This window comes from Pleurodeles waltl, chromosome 7 (assembly GCF_031143425.1).
Source record: "Pleurodeles waltl isolate 20211129_DDA chromosome 7, aPleWal1.hap1.20221129, whole genome shotgun sequence".
In the NCBI taxonomy this organism is placed as follows: Eukaryota; Metazoa; Chordata; class Amphibia; order Caudata; family Salamandridae; genus Pleurodeles; species Pleurodeles waltl.
Window position 1 is genome coordinate 1,392,145,478 of NC_090446.1, and position 20,637 is coordinate 1,392,166,114.

At 47.9% G+C, this 20,637-nt stretch overlaps 1 protein-coding gene across 2 annotated transcripts in view; it reads left to right on the plus strand.

The window, feature by feature from the left end:
- The first annotated feature begins 5,773 nt into the window (after positions 1-5,773).
- Positions 5,774-20,637, plus strand: part of EMC10 (ER membrane protein complex subunit 10) — an 80,083-nt gene continuing 65,219 nt past the window's right edge. For both annotated transcript variants that reach the window (XM_069200990.1, XM_069200988.1), the window contains exons 1-3: positions 5,774-5,922; positions 9,107-9,173; positions 13,496-13,608. In XM_069200990.1, coding sequence (XP_069057091.1) covers positions 5,818-5,922; positions 9,107-9,173; positions 13,496-13,608 — 285 coding nt within the window. In that variant the 5' untranslated portion in view covers positions 5,774-5,817. The remainder of the gene's footprint in view (positions 5,923-9,106; positions 9,174-13,495; positions 13,609-20,637) is intronic.

A 20,637-nucleotide genomic window follows, 5' to 3' on the forward strand; every position in this document is an offset into this window, starting at 1 on the left:
TTCTGCTGCTGCTGGACCTGAGCCATCTGCAATGACAATGTGCAGCATGTCATTTATGTATGTATCACCAAATGTTGCACAATGGTAATAAATGTACACTTACATCATATCACTATGTACTGGGTGTTGTGTTCTTCTGGGTGACGCTCTACTTAATTGCATTCTATGTACTAATTTCAGCTCTGGGTTGTGGACTACCACTCCCATAAGGCATTGTTGTGCTGCATCTAATATGTGGAATGTAGTACTTATCACAATGGTTTAAACTACTTGCTATTTCCTAAGGGGCATTTGTACATACACATATGGGGTTACATATCATTTACCTTTACTGGTGCTGGGTGTGCCGGACATGTCAATGTCAGTGAACCCACTGACAGCTTCTGGAAGCAGTGTCGACTCCACCAGGTCTTCCATGGGGGTGGAGGGTGTCTGGGTGGATGGTCCGCCTCCTGTGCTCCTTGCCTCCTTTAGCCTGCTGGCCACCCTCTCCTTGGCACAGTGTAGGAGGCTGGCCTGGCTTATAGTGGGTACCCTGTGGTACTTACACCCTGTGCCAGGTCCAGTTATCCCTTATTAGTAGAATAGAGGTGTTTCTAGCAGCTTAGGCTGATAGGAGGTAGCTATGGCAAAGCAGCTTAGGCTGAACTAGGAGACATGCAAAGCTCCTACTATACCACTTATATCATATGCACAATATCATAAGAAAACACAATACTCAGAGTTACTAAAAATAAAGGTACTTTATTTTTATGACAATAAGTATCTCAGTGAGTACCCTCAGTAAGAAGGTAAGTAATATACATAAGTTATATGTACCCAAACCCAAAACAGGTAGGTAATATAAGAAAAGTAATGTAAACAGTGTAGAATTACAATAGGATCCAAAAGTGGAATGCGAATCATGAGTGGACCCCAGACCTATGGGAGCTTGTAGAGGGTCGCTGGGAGTGCAAGAAAGCAGTCAGGGTGTCCAAGATACCCCACCCCAAGACCCTGAAAAGTAGGAGTAAAGTACACCTACTACCCCAAAAGTACACAATAGTCGTGATAGGGGGATTCTGCAAGAACCACAAACACCAGCAAAGCACTGAAGATGGATTCCTGGACCTGAGGACCTGCAAGGCAAGGGGACCAAGTCCAAGAGTCACGATATTGTCCAGGGGGGCAGGAGCCCAGAAAACCCCGGATGAAGGTGCAAGGAAGCTGCCTCCGGATGGAGGAAGCTTGGAATTCTGCAACGCAGAGGACTAGGAACTTCTCCTTTGGATGGAAGATGTCCCATGTCGCGATGAAGTTTGCAGAAGTGTTCCCACGCAGAAATACCGCAAACAAGCCTTGCTAGCTGCAAGGGTCGCGTTAGAGGTTTTTGGGTGCTGCTGGGGACCAGGAAGGATCAGGATGTCGCCCCTTGGAGGAGAAGACAAAGGCGGCACTCAGCAACTCAGAAAACCCCCACAGAAGCAGGCAGGACCCACAGAAGTACCCCGAAGAGGCACTTAGAAGATTTGTGAACTGGAGCTGGCTCAGAGTCACAAAGGAGGGTCCGACGATGCCGGAGGCCAACTCAGAGGGTTGAGCACTGCAGGACGGAGTGCTGGGAACCCAGGCTAGGCTGTGCACAAAGGAAATCCTGGAAGAGTGCACAGGAGCCGGAGCAGAGGCAAATCACTCAGTATACAGGTTTGCAGTCTAGCGTGGGAAGGCAAGGACTTACCTCCACCAAACTTGGACTGAAGGATCACTGGACTGTGGTAGTCACTTGGGTAGAGTTCCTGTGTTCCAGGGACCACGCTCGTCAGGATGAAAGGGGGCCCAGAGGACTGGTGATGCAGTCTTTTGGTGCCTGCGTTAGCAGGGGGAAGATTCCGTCGACCCACAGGAGATTTCTTCTTGGCTTCTAGTGCAGGGTGAAGGCAGGTGACCCCCAGAGCATGCACCACCAGGAAGCAGTCGAGAAAGCCGGCAGGATGAGGCGCTACAATGTTGCTGGTAGTCGTCTTGCTACTTTGTTGCGGTTTTGCAGGCGTCCTGGAGCAGTCAGCGGTCGATCCTTGGCATAAGTCAAAGAGGGAAGTGCAGAAGAACTCTGTTGAGCTCTTGCATTCGTTATCTGACGAATACCCCAGAGGAGAGACTCTAAATATCCAGAAAAGGAGGTTTGGCTACCAAGGAAGGAGGTTTGGCTACCAAGAGAGGTAAGAGCCTATCAGAGGGGGTCTCTGATGTCACCTGCTGGCACTGGCCACTCAGAGCAGTCCAGTGTGCCCCCAACACCTCTGTTTTCAAGATGGCAGAGGTCTGGGACACACTGGAGGAGCTCTGGGCACCTCCCCTGGGAGGTACTGGTCAGGGGAGTGGTCACTCCCCTTTCCTTTGTCCAGTTTCGCGCCAGAGCAGGGCTGGGGGATCCCTGAACCGGTGTAGACTGGCTTATGCAGACATGGGCACCATCTGTGCCCATCAAAGCATTTCCAGAGGCTGGGGGAGGCTACTCCTCCCCAGCCCTTCACACCTATTTCCAAAGGGAGAGGGTGTAACACCCTCTCTCAGAGGAAATCCTTTGTTCTGCCTACCTGGGCCAGGGCTGCCTGGACCCCAGGAGGGCAGAATCCTGTCTGAGGGGTTGGAAGCAGCAGCAGCAGCTGCAGTGGAAACCCCGGAAAGGCAGTTTGGCAACACCCGGGTTCTGTGCTAGAGACCCGGGGGATCATGGAATTGTCACCCCAATACCAGAATGGTATTGGGGTGACAATTCCATGATCTTAGACATGTTACATGGCCATGTTTGGAGTTACCATTGTGACGCTATACATAGGTAGTGACCTATGTATAGTGCGTGCGTGTAATGGTGCCTCGGCACTCACAAAGTCCAGGGAATTTGCCCTGAACGATGTGGGTGCACTTTGGCTCGTGCCAGGGTGCCCACACACTAAGTAACTTGGCACCCAACCTTCACCAGGTGAAGGTTAGACATATAGGTGACTTATAAGTTACTTATGTGCAGTGTAAAATGGCTGTAAAATAACATGGACGTTATTTCACTCAGGCTGCAGTGGCAGGCCTGTGTAAGAATTGTCAGAGCTCCATATGGGTGGCAAAAGAAATGCTGCAGCCCATAGGGATCTCCTGGAACCCCAATACCCTGGGTACCTGAGTACCATATACAAGGGAATTATATGGGTGTACCAGTGTGCCAATGAGAATTGGTAAATTTAGTCACTAGCCTGCAGTGACAAATTTAGAAAGCAGAGAGAGCATAAACACTGAGGTTCTGGTTAGCAGAGCCTCAGTGATACAGTTAGGCACCACACAGGGAACACATACAGGGCACATACTATGAGCACTGGGGTCCTGCCTAGCAGGATCCCAGTCACACAGAGGCTAAAACATGCATACATACAGTGAAAATGGGGGTAACATGCCAGGCAAGATGGTACTTTCCTACACACAGGAACGCAGATCATACCACCTCTTTCTTATCTCTTCCACTGAGCGCTGCGCAACCCCCACTGCGCAGATTTTGGTCTGAATGTCAGCCCAGAGTTTTCACTTCTCACTCTCTGGGACCTGGAGTGAGCTCTTCCCAAATAGCAGGTCATGGCTCCTCGCCACCTCCTCAGTGAGCACAACCAATTCTTGCTCACTGAACTTTAGCTTCCTCTTCCTCTCTCCCTTCTCCTTCTCATTAGCAGCATTGGCCATGTTGCTGTCAGGTCCTGGCTTTCTCACAAACTTGCTCCCGGGGGCTGATCTGTGACTCTCTGCAGCTCATGTGGGTGTGGTACCTGGAAACAGCCTGGGCTGACTCACTTCCTGCTTGTGATGTCATCAGGCTGTGCCAGGTGTCCGTTTTCGCAATTTGCGATTTTCAAATACCGAATCGCAAATATTTTTGCGATTCGGTATTTGGGCCTCGCAATCAGCATTTGTGATTTTTAAGAAATCGCTATTTCCGAATCGCAAATTTGTTACATTCCATTTTGCGACTCAGAAATAGCGATTTCTTAAAAATCGCTATTTGCGATTCGCTAAGGTTTTTTTTCCATACATCTGGCCCTTAGACTTTAGTCTCTGCCTGTTATTGTTATGGAGAATGTCACAGTTTTATTCTAATGTGTAAGCATTACAAAAGAGAAAAGGATCAAGTCGGGCAGCACCAAAGTCCATACAGGGACTACACAGTGCCAGGTCCAAGCCATTGGCGTGCATTGGGCACGTAAAGGAGAGATGGATTTGCACACCAACAGTAGTGGATGCACCTAAATTAAGGTAATGGGGTTTTCTGTTTGTATTATAGTGGGGTCTCTTGATGCTCTAGATTGTGTTGTTATTCCCATTCAAGACAATCCCACTCAGATATTTGGTAGAATGAAGGTGGATGACTTACATTCTGTGGGCAGTTCACAGTTGAAAAGTGGATTGTCTTTCGAAAGTCATAATACTGATTTTGGACATCAGCTGAAGAAGCTCCTGATTGTGATGGTGGTTCTAATGATATGCCTGTCTTCATAGTGTTTCAGTTGAAAATTTTGAGAATGCTGCTTCAGATCTAGGAGAGCGGAGACAGACTAGGATTAGGAGAGCTCCAAATCATTCGCATGATTTTGTATGTTATTAGGTTTGCTGTTTTGATTAATTGTTTGGGGGGGAGAAGTAGTGTTGTATTGACAATTTTATAATGTACGTACTTTTGAACCAAGAATGGTGCAGGAGTGACTTCATGTGTTGTGCTTAAATGCATTGTTCAATCTGGCATTCACATTCTACTCAGTGATGTTGGCGAGATGTGGGTCAACGCACCTTCATCAAACACTTGTCCATGCTTCATTCGATCTTTATCTTAAATAAAGAGGTGGTGTGTCTGCCTGGTTTGGATTATTTCAATGTCACACCACCAGTTACTTCATTTGCTTTTTCCCCTCTTTTTAGGTCGAGCACACAAGTGCTCTGAAGTGTTGAAATCTATCTCTGGGCTTTTAACCATATCTACTGCACACCCATGACTATCACTCGTTCATGGGCTTGCCTTTAAAAAAATCCTTTGTTATCATTGGCAAATGCTTTACATTTGTCCCTCTTTAGTGCAGTTTTGTTACCGCCTTGGCCATTGACCTTGTTACACAGATAATTTCACATTTGTCAATATGTTTGACTGCAAGCGAACCTCTTTTTACATTTGCGCCTCTCCTTCACGGTCACGCCAGCCGTGGCACTTTGAACTGGGTTGCTAATGTCAAGTGTTTTACTTTTAATTTCCAATTTATGTTTTAAGAAACGTTCAGTTAAGAATTTACAACGCTTATAGCTCTAACTCGAGCAAACACGAGACCCTTTGCATTGGAAATGCTTGTTTAGCAATGCTGTTCCCAAAAACATTGGTAACGCCAATAGGTCCCTAAGGCGAGACCTATTGGCTTTGACAATGCTTCTTTTACTTGTTTTAATATAGGGACAAAGAGAGGAGATGTATTTCATACGTTCAGTTCAAATACAGAGCCGTCATTACCTTCTGTGGGCGCTCAGGGTGGCGCCCAACACTAATCAGTCCATCTCTTAGGGCCAGATGTAGCAAAGGGTTTTTCCGATTCTGTGTCAATGGGAGAATGTGTTCGCACAACGAAAGGTTTTTACCCATTCTGTGTCTATGGGAAAAAGTGTTGGTACATATGGCCCTTAGCTCCTTCTTTGATCTTGCTCAGTGCCTCCAGGACTGGTTTCAGGCTGTCTTTTGTAGCCTGTGGTCGTCGTATAGTGGGCGTGGCTAGTTTCGGTTCTCTTTCGACAGCTGGTGGGTTTTGCTGAGTTCCGGCTGTGATGGCGGCGCTCTGCGGGTTACCTGTGCTCACTGCCCCGGCGGTGCTGCTCTTGCTTAGCGTGTGCACCCGGGGAATTTTAGGGGGCACCTGCCGGATACTCAGGGTGAGTCACGTTTAACAACTGCTTGTTCAGAACCCGGCCAGCCTGTGTCAGCCGCTGCCTCCCTCCGGCTCCACGGGGGTTGTGTCCCCCTGCGCACATCCACCCCGCCCGCTGTCACCTTTGTGCCCTGAGGTCGCACCCTGGAACGCAGAACGAAGTCTTGACTATGAGGACATGCTCTATAACAGCTTCATTTCCATATCACTGGGATATTGCCCAAGAGCCCCCCTGGTTCCACTACTCTTCGGCACATGTTCCACTGTGAATTGCGCGGGCGTGACATTAAATGTCAAAATCCAAGAGCGACACCCGCTCGGAGCCTGAGCCCACCCCAGGGTATGGGTTCCCTCCTGCGTTGTATTCTGGTTTCTTTACCCTGACCTCCATTCTGCGGGCAGCTTGGTGTGTTTGCTCACTCTGTGTTATAGCCAGGATATTTTCCTACTTCTGCTCCTTTTGTTTCCCCCCTTCTTTTACCCACCTCTTCTCCAATACTTTGAGAACCGATAATGGGGTACAATTAACCTCTATGGAAATGAGAACATAATTTTGTATGTATAAATATTTTTATTGACTACTTCAATTGACATTTGCTCATACTTCGCTAATACCTCATGAAACCATGGTACTCCTGGTAAGCAGCTTGAAACAAGTCCAAAGCCCTAACAAACCAGAGCCCATCCACCTCCGCCCCAACCTGGACCAGGCAGTCTGCTGCCATCATTCAGCCATTTGATAACTCGCCAAGAACATATCCCCCAAATCTTAGTTCAACATGCACATGTGTAACTACCGCCAGGTCCATCACCTCAACCTCTCTAGGAACTCAGCTTCCCGTCCCTCTTTGTCTTCCCCAGCATTACAGATGGACCCCCAAAGCATCCCTCCCTCGCCCCCCCCCCCCCCCCCGCGTTGTCCACCTTCGTTATCGCCCATCATGCAGTCTTCCAAGGATGCCATATTTTCGAGGGCAGCCTTAGGCTTTGTACACCAACTCCTCTGCTCTTATGTACCTATCTAGATTAATTTCCCCCTCTACAGTGTGGATGCTTTGAGACTTCCCCCATTTCCGAACAAGGTCCTGCTGTGCTACTTGCAGGGCCACATTGCAAAAGAGCAGCCCAGTGTATTTAAAAAAGGGAGGGGCTATGCAGCCTCCCTCCCGAGAGCCATAAAAAAAGGCCTTGGATCTGGGCACCCCAACCCCTAGGGCCGTCCTTTTAAACAACGGGGGGGGGGGCTCTCACTGCCCTAGTCTCTGAGCCTATAATGACCTTAGGGACCCCCATTCCCTGGGACTGGCTCAGTTGCTGTGTCTCAGGGAGCCCACTACCAGAACACAATAGTTTCCATGCCCTCACCAGTGCGTAGTAGAAAAAAGTGTTTTTTTTATCCTGTCTGGCGCAACCATTGTTTAAATTTTTCCCCCAAACTGGAGCAAACACTGTCCGCTCCCAGCCTGCATGAGCTTTAAAAATGCTCCAGCAGGCAGACGTGTGATCAGTTTCCCTGCCCTCACTGATACAGGTCGGAAAACAGAACAACATATTGCTCCTGCCTGTAGGTCAGTGCCAGCTCCTGCACCATGCAGGGAGGCAACCGGGGCTGCTGGGGCCCTGTGGCTCCTCCCTCGATCCCCAATATTGTGCTTGGTGGGTGCCCTGGGTGGGCACTGAGGTACCCACCTGTAACTGCTAACCTATAACTGATTTGGGACCCAGGGGATAGGGTCCCCAGGGCTAAAATAGGCTTGGGGAAGGGGGCCATGCAGCTGTCCTCTCATTTTTACAAAAGATATGGCCCAATCCCTTTAAAAAAAGATACAGCCCCAAGGGATCGGGTCCCCAGGGCCTCTAAAGACTCAGGGTAGGAGGCCGATTGGTCCCCCCCCTTTATTAATATTACAGCCTGGGTGATGGGGCCTAATAATTATTAATTACTCAGCCCTGTGGATGGGGTCTCCGGGGCCTATTAAGGCTCAGGGGAGGGGGTCCCCTAGGCCCTGATAAGGCTCGGGAAGTGGGCGTTTTGGGCCCCCTTCCCTGTTTAATTTTATTTCACCCCAGGGGATGGGGTCTCTGGGGCCTATTAAGGTTTCGGGAGAAGGGGTTGGATCCCACCCCCCTTAATATATATGTTTTGGCCTTGGGATCCCAGGGCCCAAAGTCCAGCCCTGTGCCAAAGGATGTCTATGGCATGGGGCTGGCTGCCTGCACTGTGATTGGCTTAGCCACAGGCCTCCCCGCCACGTACGGCCAAGGGCCCTGCGCACTGTGGGTTTGCCTTTATGGGGTTGGCCACGGGGCCTGGCAGCAGGCTGTGCACAGCGTGGGGTTGGCTGCCTGCGGAGGGTTGGCCGCAGGGCCTTCATCCGTGCTCAGTGATGGGGTTGAATTTACATATGGCATAAAATAGTGCTTTACACGAAGAAATAAACATAGAAATTGACTGAAAACAACAAAGTGTTATTTGATCTCCCTGCCTCCATTCTCTTCTGTGGGAGTGTGATACAACATCTGTGACTGGGCATGGGTGATGCTTCACTTACTCCAATACTGTGCTGGAGTACATTTGCGGCTATTTTGATACCTTGAGGGCTGTTATAGCCTATTATATGTAGTTTGTGAATAGTAATGGTCTTACTCTTTTGTGGGTGTGTATTTCTGTTTGCATATCCCTTTCTACACCCCTTTTAATTTCCTTAAAGGTTCTCAATTAGTAGTGAATATTCCTCATTTTCTAGCCACTTTCCCTTGTTCCTTCCACATCCAGTAGAACACATATGTATGTGTGCAGAGACCTCTACCACCTTGGTAGTACTTTACATACTGCAAAATTCAGTTAGGGCTCATTGTACATAATACGTTGTGCAGTGTTCACATGTATAGGGCAGTGGAGGGCACAGGTTGTAAAACCTGAAAGCTTGTGACAGAACTCTCCCTTGGCTCCTGATCCGTAGGCTAGTTCCAGTATTGGGACAATGTATTCAGACCCCTTGAATTCATTGAGGTAAGTGTAACTAGACATTGGAGACACAGACACTTCTTGCTTTCCTATGATAGTTAACTGAGCAAATGAATTATCCAAAATGTCTCAACTAAACCAATATTTTTTTGGAACCGTGAAGATTCTAGGCTTGTTAGTCTCCATGCTTCCCTTCTGATATATGCTTTTTCTAATATAGGCTGGAGAGGGCAGAGATGCTGACGGTTGTGGCTCCAATGTGCAGTTGGAACATTCTTTCGAACTTGGTGAGTTTGTCTCTGTTTCATTGCCTTTTCTTCTTCTTCACTGCCTTGCACTGAATAGAGCTGGTTTGGCTGAAGTACACAATAATATTAAAGTGGATGCTTTCTTTGTGTTTGTAATGATCTTTTCTTAGTGGATTAGGATGCCTTTGTAGTGGCTTCTTCTAAGTGCCTGTGTGCTCATCTCTGGATGCACAAACTGGTTATTATGTGCTTCTCCAAGTTAAGTAGCAACCCTCTTTTGGTGGCATGGACAAAGATCAGATTAGTATAATCAGCACAAATATTACTTTGAACTTAACTGAGAGTTATATGCTAACTTAAAATGTTTTGGTAAAGTACTAAAAGTGCATGAAAGGTTGAGTCTCCGTGAAAAGTCAAAGCTCATTCAAGAGGGTAAAAACTTGTTACTTGTTTTGGCCTTGCTGCCATTCCAAGAATGCAGAAAGGCTTCATAAATGCTGAAGGAATTTGAAGTGTTCTGTGAAAATACATAATCATTTAAATATTTCTCTTAATCTCTGTGTTGTAATATAAAAGGATTTGTAGAGCGCGGACTAATCACCCGTGAAGACCACTAGCCGCTGAATAGGTTCAGAAGGTCAAGAACATTAGATGAAGAGCCAGGTCACCAGTTTCTTGGGGAATGTTGTGAGCAATTTGACTGTTCTAACGGAGGTCGGGTGAGGATGGTTGTCCAGGTCTTTGCTGCTAGATAGGTGAATGAGCTGCCTCCTGCCCTACTTGTGCGAATGTGGGGAATGTGTGCGAGTGACAGCGTGGCCGATTGGAGGCTGCGGGTTGGCTGGTGGAAGTTGCAGATGACGGTTAGGGTAGGCGGGCCCATTCTGATGTAGCGTTTTGTAGACAAGGGCATCTTGCACTGTCAGCATTTCTGGTTGAAGACCCAGTGGAGTTTCCTCAGGTGAGGCACGTGATGTGGCTGTAGCAGTGTAGGTTGAGAACAAGTCTGGAGGAGGCATTTTGGATCGTTTGGAGCTTGTGCCTGAGGTGGGTGGGTGTTTGTGGTAGAGGACATGGCCGTAGTCTAACATGCTTGGGTGACTATCTTTCTGGTGTCCAGGGGAAGCCTTTTAAAGATTTTTCGGAGCATTCGGAGGATGTTGAAGCAGGCAGATTGATTTGAGTTCTCATTGAGAGTTCAGTGTCGAGGATGATGCCCAGGTTTCGAGCAAGGTTGATGAGGGTCGGGGTGGGACCCAGTTCAGTGGGCCACCAGGTGGTGTCCCAGGGGATGTTGTTGGGTCTGAAAATCAAGAATTCCGTTTCCTCGTTGTTGAGTTTCAGACAGTTGGTGTGCATCCAGGTGGCGACTTTCCTCATGCATCATTTGAAGTTGTTTTTGGTGTTGACGGAGTCTTCTAAGAGGGACAGAATGAGTTGCATGTCATTGGTGTACAGGATGATGCTGGGTCTGTGGGAGCGGGTGATCTTTGCAAGGGGCGCAAGGTAAATGTTGAAGAGAGCACGGCTGTAGGATGACCGTTGTGGGACTCTGCAGGTGGTGTCTTTTAGTTTGGAGGCGAAAGGTGGGAGCCTGATGCATTGCGTTCTTCTGGACAGGAAGGAGTGCATCCATTGGAGGGCTTGTCCTTGGATTCATGCTTCGTGCAGTAGGGTGATGAATTAGTGTTGGGAGACTGTGTCAAAGCGACGGAGAGGTTGACCAGAATTAGGGCTGCGCAGGGTCCCCAATCCATGGTGGTGTGCATGTCATGCTGTTGCAGCAATGAGGGCTGTCTCTGTGCTATGGTTGCAGTGTAATCCCGATTGTGAGTTGTCAGGGAGTTCATGCTGTTCGATGTACCGGGAAAGCTGGTTGTTGATGGCTTTTTCCAAGATTTGTTTCAAGGGAAGCAGAGATAGAGGTTGATAGTTGCTGAGGACTCCTGGGTCTGTGAATGGTTTCTTGAGGAGAGGGGTGACCTCTGAGTGTTTCCAGGTGTCCGGGAATGTGGCTGTGGCGATGGATGTGTTGATGATGAACTGTAATACAGGGCTTAGTGTGATACTGCTGAGGTTTAAGAGACCGTGCAGGCATGGATCTGTGTGGGCACCACTGTGGGTGTATGCCATGATTGTTGTGGTTTCTTTGGTGGTCACTGTAGGTGGATGCCATGATTGTTGTGGTTTCTTTGGGGGTCCAATTGGAGGGATTTGATGCACCAAGTGGAGGGCCTGAGTTGCATGCGGTGAATTCATGGGAGGAGATGGAGGGTTGAAGTTCTTGTATATATTTTGTCATGGAAGAAGTCTGAGAGTTGATAGCAGAGGTCCTGCAATGGGATGATGGAGTTGTATGTGGCTTTGGGGTGGGTGAGTTCTTTGACAATTGTGAAGAGCTCTGTAGGGTTGTTGTTGCTGGCTTTGATCCTGTGGGACAAGGCCCTCTTTTTGGCCTCTTTCAGCTGTGGTTGAACGATCTGAGAGCGTCCTTGTAGGTGCTCCTGTCCGAGGGTTTTTGAGTGGATCGCCACTTCCTTTCCAGCTGTCTACAGTGTTTCTTGGAGTTCCTAAGGGTGCGTTTGTAACAATTTCCTGTTTTTGGGTTTTCCTGAGTTTGTTGGCCTGAAGGGGAGCAAGCTTTTGGTGAAGGTTGTAGGGTCAATTGTTGAGGCACCGGGCATTTCTGTCAGCTTCGTCGGAGTGGGATAATGTAGGCTGAAGGTGTTGATCCTTGCCTGTTGGATGATTTTTTTATTTTCAGTTGCGGTTCAAGAGAGACAGGACACTGTCTCAATGCTCGTAGAGGTGAAGGTTTTGAAATGGATGATGCAGTGGTCTGGCCAAGTGAGCGGAGGGTGTGGTTGACTTTTGCTGTGTTGCAAGTGGAGAAGATGGGGCCCAATGTGTGGCTTGCTGTGTGCGTGGGGCTAGTCACAAGCTGCGTGAGGCCGATGTTTAGGAGGCTGTCCAGAAGGCCGGTAGTTTCGTGGTCGGTGGAGGCATCCCGATGCAAGTTGAGTTGGCTGAGGAAGAGAATGCTTTTTGAGTTGAGGGAAATGGGGGTGATGAGGTCCGTGATGAGGTTGCTGGAATTCTGTTGTTGGCCTGGTGGTCGGTAGGTGAGGATTCTCTTGGTGGTTTAATTGCTGCCCATTTGGATCTTGAAGTGGAGGTGCTCAATGAAGTGATATCCTGGTTGTTGGTGGCTGTGCACTTTGTTGTCTTTGTGGATTATTGTGACACTTCCTTTGGGTTTTGCAGTTCTGTCTTGGTAAACAATCTTGTAACCTTCTGGGATGGTGTTTTCAATGTCTGGGGCAGATGACGGGTTGAGCTGTGTTTCGTGAGGTTAGGTGTGTCTGTATGTGGATGAGGTCCCAAACTTCTGTGGCATGTTTGTGGCGGGAGTGGGTTCTGAGTAGTATGTGTGCCAGTGGTTGCTGTTGGATGTAGGTTGGGTGGGGGGTCATGGTCAGGAGTGGAGCTGGGGGCTTGCTGGTGGCTGTGTTGTGGATGAGATGAGAAGGGGCAGTGTGAGCATTAGAAAGGCCCTACCAAGGTGTTGGTTGCGGCCTGGAAGCAGTGGTCATCTCTTCGTCCGGGATTCAGGCAATGGAGTTCTGTGGAGGAGTAACTGTGGGAGGTGGGGGGGCCAGGTTTTCTGGTGCTGCGGCTGCCATTAAGTAGGTCCTGGTGGAACTCGGGAGGCGGAGTAAAAATGTTGGTAAGGCCCTGTGGCATTTGGCAGCACCCAATGCCAAAAGTGCAAAATAAAATACAAATAAAAAAGAAAACAAAATCAAGCAAGCAGCAAGCACAGGAGAGCGGTCCTGAGGCGCCTGGGACACCAGGCACCTTCTCACAATAAGCTGTGTGTTTTTTTAATTTCAAATTTGAAAGGCTAGACTTTGATTGTTGAAAACTGTGCCCACTATCGGATCTCTTAATTCAGAGGCGGGTGACATGGTAGCTGCAGTGAAGTTAGATTACCAAGGTCACTAGTCCAGATGCTTATACTACTGTGAAGTTATTTTAAACTGAAAACATAGTTACTTTTGTGTCTGCTTTGATGTTTTGCTTCCAGCTTTAGGCCTTAACGAATGACATGCTTGTGTAGATTAAGCAATCATATTTCTGATGTGGCACCCTTTTGTTCTACACCCTCTCCCTCACTTATTGGCACTCATAACATCCGTTCTCTGAAATATTCTGACTTCACATGCCCCTGCTTGTGCATTTAAGAAAAATAAGATAGGGGCGATTATGCTGTTCTGTTACATTCATTTGCTACCTCCAACATTCTTGCATACAAAAAGGTTGAACACCTAACTGCTTTTGACTTTGCTCATTTCTTGTAGATGACAGCATCAACTTCAAGAAGAGGGGCTCCCTTGTCTGGGGCTTCCAGCCTGACTCCAGCATCACCATTTCTCAGAAACAGCTAACGGAAGATGAGAGAAACACTCTAAGAGTAAGTATGTGTGTCTTACTGCAGCTTAGCTCAGTGATCACTCTCAGTCCCTAATAGGCTGTCTGGTACCACGTGGATATGCCACTACCCCAAAGGATAGACAACATCAAACAATGTGGGTGGTGTCACTATCCTCTTCAGTCAGTCAGTTGCTCCCATGCCTTTTCCTTATCCAAATCCCTCAACAAAGCCATATCTGCTTCTCCATCACAAACTCACTATATACATATCATCTACCCCCAGTCAACCTAAAGGCCCCATTAGACTTGGGGTATCCAGTTGGCAGTGGTTTGCACCCTGTCAAAGTAGGGACCCTCACTCTAGTTCGGATAAGGGAGACAAACAGCTAAGATAACCACTGCTTACCCCCTTGGTAGCCTGGCACAATCAGTCAGGCTTATCTCAGAGACAGTGTGAAAAGTATTTGTACACACACACAGCGAAAACATGGCAAAAGTACTCCACACTAGTTTAGAAAAATAGTCAATATTTGATTAAAACAAGACCAAAACAACAAAAATCCAACATACACAAGCAAATATATGAATTTTCAAATATTAAATCTTAGTAAAGTGCTTAGAATCACAGTAGCTCCAACTGGGGCTATCACGAGGTCTTGACGGAGTCGTCTCCAACAGTACGACGCCACTTGCGAGGTAGTGCTGGCCAGTCACGGAGTCACACGGACCTCAGGTATAGTACCTTTGAAAACAATAAGGAAACAAAGACGCTGCAGTGGGGAAGGTGAGGCGTTGCTGGAGCAGGTGCAGCATCAATTCCTTGCTCCACCAGAGAGGTGAGACGTCTGTTCTTTCTAGCTATAGGGGAGGGGATGAGGAGTTGGTGGCCAGGCGTCCGTTCCTTACGACAATGTGGGGTCGATGAATCCAGCAGTTCAAGACATGAGATGTCGACTTTGTGGTGTCGCAGTCACACTGCAGGGCCACGAACGTCAGTGACACCTTACTCTGGACTCAAGCTCTGGCGGGAATTTGGAGGTGCTGTGGTTGCATTGAGCCTGCGCTTTAGGTCGCAGTCGTTGCACTCAGCAGGGACCACGGCTGCAGTACAGGCAGTGGCGCGGAATCATAGAGTGGCGCCGTTTCTGAAGTCATTCTGGAAGTCAGTGCACTAGTTTCTTCTTGTTGCACCAGAACAAACTCACAAGGACCCTGCCTTTCCTTGCCCTGGCCTCAGTCCCACACCAGAGGGTTGGAGACTGCTTTGTGTGAGGACAGCGCGGCCCTATTCAAGTGCAAGTGTCATCTCCTCCCACCACTCTAGCTCAGGAAAACCCATTAGCCTGGTGCTGGGCCATCAGGATATGCAGGGCACACCTCAGCTCCCTTTGTGTGACTGTCTAGAGTATATACTCAAACAGTCCAACTGTCATTCTTACCCAGGTGTGTATTCAGCAGACAGGCAGAGGCATAGACTGGTTCAGCAAGAAAATGCCCACTTTCTAAAAGTGGCATTTTCAAACTTACAGTTCAAAAACCAACTTCACTAAAAGATGTATTTTTAAATTGTGAGTTCAGAGACCGCAAACTCCATATCTCTATTTGCTCCCAATGGGAAATTACACTTAAAAGATATTTCAAGGCAATCCCCCATGTTACCCTATGGGAGAGATAAGCCTTGCAATAGTGAAAGCCGTATTTAGCAGTATTTCACTATCAGGACATGTAAAACACTCCAGTACATGTCTTTCCTTTTAAACAAGCAGCACCCTGCCCATGGGGCTGCCTTAGGCTTACCTTAGGGGTGACCTACATGTATTAAAAGGAAAGGTTTGGGCCTAGTAAGTGAGTGGACTTGCCTGGTCACAATGGCAGTTTAAAACTGCACACACAGACCTTGCAGTGGCAGGTCTATGACATATTTACAGGAGTACTCATGTGGATGGTGCAATTAGTGATGCAAGCCCTCTAGTAGAGCTTGAATTGCAGGCCATGGGCGCGCACACTGCACTTTTCTAGGCACTTACTAATAAATCATATATGCCAATCATGGCGAAACAAATCACCAATACATTTTAGACAGAGAATATGTGCATGTTAGCACTGGTTAGCAGTGGCAGAGTCCTAAAGCCATCAAAAACAGGTCAGAAAAAATAGGAGGAAAAAGGCAAAGCGTTTGGGGATAACCCTGCAAAAAAGGGCCAGGTCTAACAGACCGAATTTTAATCTCAATTCGCCGAATACCTGTCCTCCACCCTCATGCTATCCCAGAATAAACTTAACTCGCCACAGACTTTTTCAGTTCCCTGAACACTCTTACTTGAGCTTCACCAGCATTCCTTATGCTAAACTCTCATAGAGGGACACATACTAAATCTTATCATTGCCACACTATTGTTAATCATTTGCTGACCACCTTTGGAATTGGATTGGCCTCATCGTTTACCAGCACTGCTCCAACTCTGCCTCCTTCAGACTTAAAAGGCTGAAAACTCCCCCTCACAAAATCTGCAAACACCTACCTAAGTAGCTATTTGGCATACCTAATTTGTCACCTTGTACAATCCCAAATAACATCAATGGCATGTTCACCATTTAGAATAAGGTTATAGCTTCAACAGTTGCAGCACTACTGCAATTCAAATTAAAACAACTTTTAAGAATACCTAGCCAACAGTAGTTCCCTTAAAATTTGGATGCCAGAAGGACATACATTTCTAATACATTTAATATTTGGTAAGCCCCCAAGTATCCACTTCTACTTACAAAGCTAAAATATTTATGGAAAATGTATACAGACTCGAAAATAATAAATCAAAGAAGTCCACCAATCAGGCAAGGGCTTTATATCAGTTCACACACTTCATTACCATTTATTATCTAGCTCAGTGCCATACTTTTCTAAGGATAAATTAAATTAGTTTGTCTTATTTCGGCAACAAGATCTGCAGAATCTGAGACTCCAGATTGGCATCTTCAGCCCTTGATAAGCAACTCACTCCTATAGCACCCATGCAGTGGAACTGCTCCGAACCGTTTTGCGTGAAAGAGTTTACCCAGATCTTTCAAATTCTCAGACCTACCTATTACCAGCTAGACTTATTACCAGTGAACATCAAAGACAATTTACCATATTTGCTGGGAAATGAGTCTAATCAGTGCATTTCTTTCACAGGAAATCTTCAAATTTTCTCTAAAATGTAATCAAATTAAATTTTTCTTAAAAAGAAACTAAACATTGGTCTAAGCCTTCCTTCAAACTATAGTGCCGTAACCAGCCTCCCAGGGTTAGTCAGTGCTATTGAGGAATGTGTGACCATGTGTAGGAAAGTACCATCTTGCCTGGCATGTTACCCCTATATTTCACTGTATATATGTTGTTGTAGTCTGTGTCACTGGGACCCTGCCATGCAGGGTCCCAGTGCTCATAAGTATGTGCCCTGTATGTGTTCCCTGTGTGATGCCTAATTGTCTCACTGAGGCTCTGCTAACCAGAACCTTGGTGGTTATGCTCTCTCTGCTTTCCAAATTTGTCACTAACAGGCTAGTGACTAAATTTACCAATTCACATTGGCATACTAGTACACCCATATAATTCCCTAGTATATGGTACTGAGGTACCCAGGGTATTGGGGTTCCAGGAGATCCCTATGGGCTGCAGCATTTCTTTTGCCACCCATAGGGAGATCTGATAATTCTTACACAGGCCTGCCAGTGCAGCCTGAGTGAAATAACGTCCACGTTATTTCACAGCCATTTACCACTGCACTTAAGTAACTTATAAGTCACCTATATGTCTAACCTTCACCTGGTGAAGGTTGGGTGCAAAGTTACTTAGTGTGTGGGCACCCTGGCACTAGCCGAGGTGCCCTTACATCATTCAGGGCAAATTCCCCAGACTTTGTGAGTGCGGGGACACCATTACACGCGTGCACTACACATAGGTCACTACCTATGTGTAGCGTCACAATGGTAACTCCGAACATGGCCATTGTACATGTCTAAGATCATGGAATTGGCAATTCCATGATCCCCCGGGTCTCTAGCACAGTACCCGGGTACTGCCAAACTGCCTTTTTCGGGGTCTCCACTGCAGCTGCTGCCAACCCCTCAGACAGGTTTCTGCCCTCCTGGGGTCCAGGCAGCCCTGGCCCAGGAAGGCAGAACAAAGGATGTCCTCTGAGAGAGGGTGTTACACCCTCTCCCTTTGGAAATAGGTGTGAAGGCTGGGGAGGAGTAGCCTCCCCCAGCCTCTGGAAATGCTTTGATGGGCACAGATGGTGCCCATCTCTGCATTAGCCAGTCTACACCGGTTCAGGGATCCCCCAGCCCTGCTCTGGCGTGAAACTGGACAAAGGAAAGGGGAGTGACCCCTCCCCTGACCAGCACCTCCCTAGGGAGGTGCCCAGAGCTCCTCCAGTGTGTCCCAGACCTCTGCCATCTTGGAAACAGAGGTGTTGGGGGCACACTGGACTTCTCTGAGTGGCCAGTGCCAGCAGGTGACGTCAGAGGCTCCTTCTGATAGACTCTTACCTCTCTTGGTAGCCAATCCTCCTTCCTTGGTAGCCAAACCTCCTTTTCTGGCTATTTAGGGTCTCTGCTTTGGGGAATTCTTAAGATAACGAATGCAAGAGCTCACCAGAGTTCCTCTGCATCTCCCTCTTCACCTTCTACCAAAGGATCGACCGCTGACTGCTCAGGACGCCTGCAAAACCGCAACAAAGTAGCAAGACGACTACTAGCAACATTGTAGCGCCTCATCCTGCCAGCTTTCTCGACTGTTTCCAGGTGGTGCATGCTCTGGGGGTAGCCTGCCTTCACCCTGCACCAGAAGCTCTGAAGAAATCTCCTGTGGGTCGACAGAATATTCCCCCTGCTAACGCAGGCACCAAAAGACTGCAACACTGGTCCTCTGGGTCCCCTCTCATCCTGACGAGCGTGGTCCCTGGAACTCAGCAACTCGGTCCAAGTGACTCCCACAGTCCAGTGACTCTTCAGTCCAAGTTTGGTGGAGGTAAGTCCTTGCCTCCCCACGCTAGACTGCATTGCTGGGTACCGCGTGATTTGCAGCTGCTCCGGCTCCTGTGCACTCTTCCAGGATTTCCTTCATGCACACCCAAGCCTGGGTCCCCGGCACTCCTTCCTGCAGTGCACAACCTTCTGAGTTGTCCTCCGGCGTCGTGGGACTCCCTTTTGTGACTTCGCGTGGACTCCGGCTCACTTTCCTTCCAAGTGCCTATTCAGGTACTTTTGCGGGTGCTGCCTGCTTCTGTGAGGGCTCCCTGAGTTGCTGGGCGACCCTCTGTCTCCTCCTCCAAGTGGCGACATCCTGGTCCCTCCTGGGCCACAGCAGCACCCAACAACCTCTACCGCGACCCTTGCAGCTAGCAAGGCTTGTGTGCGGTCTTTCTGCGTGGGAACACCTCTGCAAGCTTTATCGCGACGTGGGACATCCATCCTCCAAAGGGAAAGTTCCTAGTCCTCTTCTTTCTTGCAGAACTCCAAGCTTCTTCCAACAGGTGGCAGCTTCCTTGCACCCTCAGCTGGCATTTCCTGGGCTCCTGCCCACTCTCGACACTGTCGCGACTATTGGACTTGGTCCCCTTGTCTTACAGGTACTCAGGTCCGGAACTCCACTGTTGTTGCATTGCTGGTGTTTGTTCTTCCTGCAGAATCCCCCTATCACGACTTCTGTGCTCTCTGGGGGTAGTAGGTGTACTTTACTCCTACTTTTCAGGGTCTTGTGGTGGGCTATTTTTCTAACCCTCACTGTTTTCTTACAGTCCCAGCGACCCTCTACAAGCTCACATAGGTTTTGGGTCCATTCGTGGTTCGCATTCCACTTTTGGAGTATATGGTTTGTGTTGCCCCTGTACCTATGTGCTCCTATTGCAATCTATTGTAATTCTACACTGTTTGCATTACTTTTCTTACTATTACTTACCTAATTTTGGTTTGTGTACATATATCTTGCATATATAAGTTAACCTCATACTGAGGGTACTCACTGAGATACTTTTGGCATAGTGTCATAAAAATAAAGTACCTTTATTTTTAGTAACTCTGTGTATTGTGTTTTCTTATGATATTGTGCATAAGACACCAGTGGTATAGTGGGAGCTTTACATGTCTCCTAATTCAGCCTAAGCTGCTTTGCCATAGCTGCCTTCTATCAGCCTAAGCTGCTAGAAACACCTCTTCTACACTAATAAGGGATAACTGGACCTGGCACAAGGTGTAAGTACCTCTGGTACCCACTACAAGCCAGGCCAGCCTCCTACACCATGCAACTAACAGATTCATAAATTCTGAAGCTCTCTTATCTTGCTGTCAGGTTTCTGTACAGGATGTAGTGTTGAGACGGCTATCCTGAAGCTTCTGGATAACTTCTACAGGACAGTGGATGGAGGTTACTCCTGTCTCCTGGTATTTTTAGCTCTAACAGCTGCTTTCTATATGGTTGACGATAGTCACCAGTGGCAGCTCTGGAACACTGCATCGCAATCGGTAGCATAGTGTTGAACTGCTAGTCCTTCAAATAGATTAGGATCTATTTGAAAGTCTAGCAGCCTTGGGAGACCGCATTTCCTCCCTCTTCCTTCAATACCAGAGATTGCAGACTGGAAAGGGCTGATGGAATGCACCCCCTTCCCTGCAGCATTACCTCTCTCCCCCCGTTCAACTCAAAGTATCTGTGGATAAATAACCAAGACATCTGCAATTTGTGTCTCTCCTCTGACCACAATGACAACTCCTGCGATTCCTGCCTCACCTTTCACTTGAAGAAGACCAGGTACCCTAGAGAGAGGCACTGGACACACCATAAGATGCACCCAAAGGCATCCTCTGAAACTCTGGATATTTCAGTGAAGAATATCCGTTTGGTATCGAAGAAGACGATGCCGCAGGTCCATGTGGGATCCTGATAGCCCAGTCAAGAGACATTCCCAGTGAGTGAACCAGAGCACAAGGAAAAAGTTGAGCTAATGCGAAGACCACTGGTCCTCGAATCAAGATGACACCTGGGGTTGTTAGCACTCTACCTGTCTTCAAGAGCCATGCAGTCAAG